The sequence below is a fragment of the Arachis hypogaea genome, chromosome 17 (assembly GCF_003086295.3).
Source record: "Arachis hypogaea cultivar Tifrunner chromosome 17, arahy.Tifrunner.gnm2.J5K5, whole genome shotgun sequence".
Lineage (NCBI taxonomy): Eukaryota > Viridiplantae > Streptophyta > Magnoliopsida > Fabales > Fabaceae > Arachis > Arachis hypogaea.
The window spans coordinates 128,419,262-128,423,246 of NC_092052.1; the positions used below are offsets into that span (position 1 = coordinate 128,419,262).

Below are 3,985 nucleotides of genomic sequence, written 5' to 3' on the forward strand. Positions count from 1 at the left end.
GTATTGAATTTACCAGAAAAATTAAATCAATTTGCACTATATTCCCATCACTTGTTATTATTTGTGCAAAGTGGGTCCATCTCCATGCAAAGCTGACTAAGCCACAATGCCACATATTCCCTGCTAATTACAATTCAGGTAATTGTTGATTCTTTTCATCTTCTCTTTTTATGATAATGCACACTTCCTTATATATATATATATATATCAGCAATATTAAAAAAATAATAATATAAAATTATTTTATTTAATTTAATATTTATAAATTTTATGTATATATATTATATATTTATTTTAAAAACAATTAATAAATATAAAATAAGATAATTTTAAACTAATTTTTACTATTTTTTAAATATTTTTATCTATGTATATAATCGTTTTAGTATGTCTATATTATAATAGTTACGGTAACTATAATTTTTTAAAAAATGTTAATGAAATTAAAGTAATATTGTTTATTATTTAATAATATTTTAAAAAAATATTAAACAATATTTTAAAAAAATATTTTAAAAAAATATTATTAAATAATAAACAATATTACTTTAATTTCAATAACATATATATAATTATTATAATTACCATAAATAGATATATTAAAATCTACCTAACATATGCCGTAATATTATTTGTACATAAAATAAAATACAAACATTCCAAATCAAACTTGTGAATTGTGAGTAAGATTAGGGGTGAGAGGAGAGAGTGATGAGAGTAAATTGTATTTATAGATAGGATTATTTGTTCTGAGTTGAGTAGTTGGGTTTATGGATTTGGATAGTTTTTATTTTAGGCCTTAAAAAAAAACAAAATAGTGGGCTTGCTGGGCTAGCCCGCCTCTCCCCGCTCCATCAAAGTCTGTAGATTAGACGGTGCGGGTTAGGCAAATTTTTTATTTTGGCAGATTCAAAACTCTAGTCCAACCCGTCTTTTTGGCGAGTTAAGCGAGCTGACCCACTGACACTATAAGAAAAACATTGAATACCAGCAGAAAAATGGAAATAATTCGCCGGTAATAATATTACCATAAGATTTTTTGTCGGATTAAATTTGACGGTATAAACTTAGTCAGTAACTGTTTACCATCGGATTTTGCTGTCCGCTAGAAACTTGCGACGGATTTGGCAACATAATTTGATTTCTAAGCTATGAATATCTGATGTCAGTTACTGGCAGATTTTTCCGACGATAACTTTAGTGCCAAATTATTTTGTTCCTACATTTTTTCCGCCAAGTTTTTTCCGATAAATTCGACGGTAAGTTCAATTTTTTGTTTTTGTTTTTATTTTTATTTTTTTTACGCAATTAGTGGTCAAATTCTACATTTTTTATTCAAATTTATTTTTTGCACAATTAGTAGTCAAATTCTAAATAATAGAAACCAAATATGTTAAATTAAATATCAAGCATACAAATGAAATGAAAAGTCAAATAATAGAAGATATAATACAATCAACAGTCTAAAACAAAACCCTAATCACTAAAGATCCTGATAGTTGTCGTCGTCGTTCCACTGGTTCTGCGGAGGTGGCGGCCTAAGCGGTGATGTTTATGCCCCTCCAACAACGCCGCCGCTGCCACCAGCACTGCCGCTGCAACTGGCACGCATTTGAATTTGGTACACCGTCATCTGTCATTTCATCCGCTGAAGCCGTTCCAGCTCCTACCTCCACTCCAGCCTGAGGTCACCTATATCTGTCATGCGTGAAAGGATTGCCTGATACCTCTCCTCAAACTCCTGCAGCTACTGAGCCTGTTGGTAAAGGCTCCGAGTGAGGAGCAGCACCTGCTCCCTCAAATCGACATTGTCCTGGGATCGAAGGGCCGACTAGTGGCAGAGGCAGATGATTGTCTCAATGTGGATGTGCGAAGGTTGTCAGTAAAGAATGATCCCAACCCGTAGACGCGATTCTTGTACGACTCAGATGCGACCTCGCACCAAACCATATCAGGATCGACGAATGATGCAGCGGAGTTGTTGTCGTCGTCTCCAGTACATTGAGATTGCTGGGTTGCGACCTTTAATCTTTGCGTGTAGGACTCCTGTGTAACACATTTATGATTAGGTTTGCAGTTAATCGAAAATTTTATATCACATGATGTTTACTCACATAATGATCCACAACCCGCTGATAAGCAAATCTCTCATTTTTCTCCTTCAACGTGTGAGTATACTTGAAAGTATCCGACATCATCGCATCATGATCCAACGACTTAGACTACACATTTTGAAATCACATATTAAGTCAAGTAATAATGACATTATATTAAAACTATAACAAACTTAATAACAAAATGAAACAAGTTACATACTAGCCTGACCTTTGTTTTCATGAAAGTCGCTTCCCATTGGTATATTTCGACGACCTGGCCGATACCCTGTCAGCTTTGTTTGTGAGGCAGCTACCCTTGAACCCTTTATTAGTCTCCCAATGGACGCACAGTGCCTTCTTAATGTCCGGACGAAGCCAAATGGTGGTGAGGTAGTCGCGGTGCTCACATATGTCCTTCAACATCTGCTGAAGCTGCCTAACCATCCAATGGTCGAAGATCTTCCTAATAATGGCATCGTGAGTCTTGCCCCATATAAATTTCTCTTGCACAAAGAATATTTAGCACGAGTTAATCGAAATTAAAAAAATAATTAAACAAAATAGAAGATATAAACTAACTAAGGTTTGAATATGTTGAGTTTTTACCGCCCACTTCTGAAACCATTGCTCTCTGGTCTCAGTTGGGATCTTATTGTAGCTCGGTCATGGGTAGTCGTACATCAGCTTGATGAATTAGTACACTCCTATGTACATGCATCGTTATTTTGCGCAAATCTATCAATGAAAAACTTATTAGTAGTTTACTAAAAAGTTATTTGAAGTAATCTATAAACTTCAATTACATTTATATTTTTTAGAAATTTTAGTAGAGTTTCATCTATAACTAGAATGCGCCAAAAATTCTATCCATCAACAATTTACTTAAACAACAACATCTATTAACAATCAACAAACAAGAATCAAGCAGCAACATCCATCAAACAACAATAAGCAGTTCAATTAAGATTAGTAATTTCATCTATATGGCGTTATATGACTTAAGCAGCAACCTCCATCAACAATCATGAATTATAAAACACTTTTAGCATTTCAAACCTACTAACCTAAATCAAACATATCTTAACAACTCAAATCCATTAAAACTAAAAAATTAAGTGTAACTAAATTAAACTTACTAAAATAGTTTGCATATAAAAAGACTTAAAACAATACTCACGCCATCAAATGATCAGGCCAAATTGTCATCCATACGATAGGAGGTAGTGGAGGGATATTTGGTTGGGATCCATGAAAAGATTCCGGCACCGCGGTGTCTGTTGCTGGAGGTGTCGTCGTCGAGGTAGAAGGAGCCACGTAGTTGGAGTTAGGGACCATGATGAACAGCTGGTTTGGTGCACCCATTGTCTGTGACGTCACCGGGATAATCAGAGTAGAGGAGGACGACTAAGAAGTCCAAGGAGTACCAATAGAAACCCTCCCTCTACCACGACCACGACCACGAAGCCGATCCATGACACCTCTACATGTCATCATGTCTGCAAAGAGCATATCAATTAACACAAATCCTCCCACAATTATATTATTTGGAAGAAATTTTGACATAACCTCTACTAAAAAGGTGCTAACCTTCACAGTGATAAACCACACAACAATCAAAACATATTCAAATATGAAACTTTACAAATTTAGAACCCTTGAATCAAAACCTAACTAATCCATTAGAGAACCTATTATCAAACTTTAACACTACTAAAACATACATATCATCAAGCATTGTTAAATATTAATGATGTTCTCTTTCTAACTTGACTCTTATATTGGTGAGATTAAATATTATCTAAAACCTATTACTTCACATAATTTTATAAATTCAAATCAAAACTTTAAATTCTAATTTGTATAAATTACTAGACCTTATTCAAGCTAAT

At 34.0% G+C, this 3,985-nt stretch overlaps 1 protein-coding gene across 1 annotated transcript; it reads right to left on the reverse strand.

Moving 5' to 3' along the window:
- Window positions 1-1,380: 1,380 nt before the first annotated feature.
- Window positions 1,381-3,571, reverse strand: LOC112766384 (uncharacterized). The gene is made up of 4 exons (XM_025812275.3): window positions 3,274-3,571; window positions 2,326-2,831; window positions 2,115-2,222; window positions 1,381-2,046 (listed from the first exon to the last, which is right to left on the reverse strand). Exons 2-4 carry the CDS (start codon window positions 2,335-2,337, stop codon window positions 1,798-1,800), a joined length of 369 nt encoding a protein of 122 aa, XP_025668060.1. The 5' UTR covers window positions 2,338-2,831; window positions 3,274-3,571; the 3' UTR covers window positions 1,381-1,797.
- Window positions 3,572-3,985: the final 414 nt, after the last annotated feature.

Bases quoted from the DNA above. Each gene is read 5' to 3' on its own strand.
- LOC112766384 (XM_025812275.3), bottom strand. The intron at 2,047-2,114 runs GTGAGTAAACAT...TGTGTTACACAG, and splicing joins AGCGGGTTGTGGATCATTAT to GAGTCCTACACGCAAAGATT.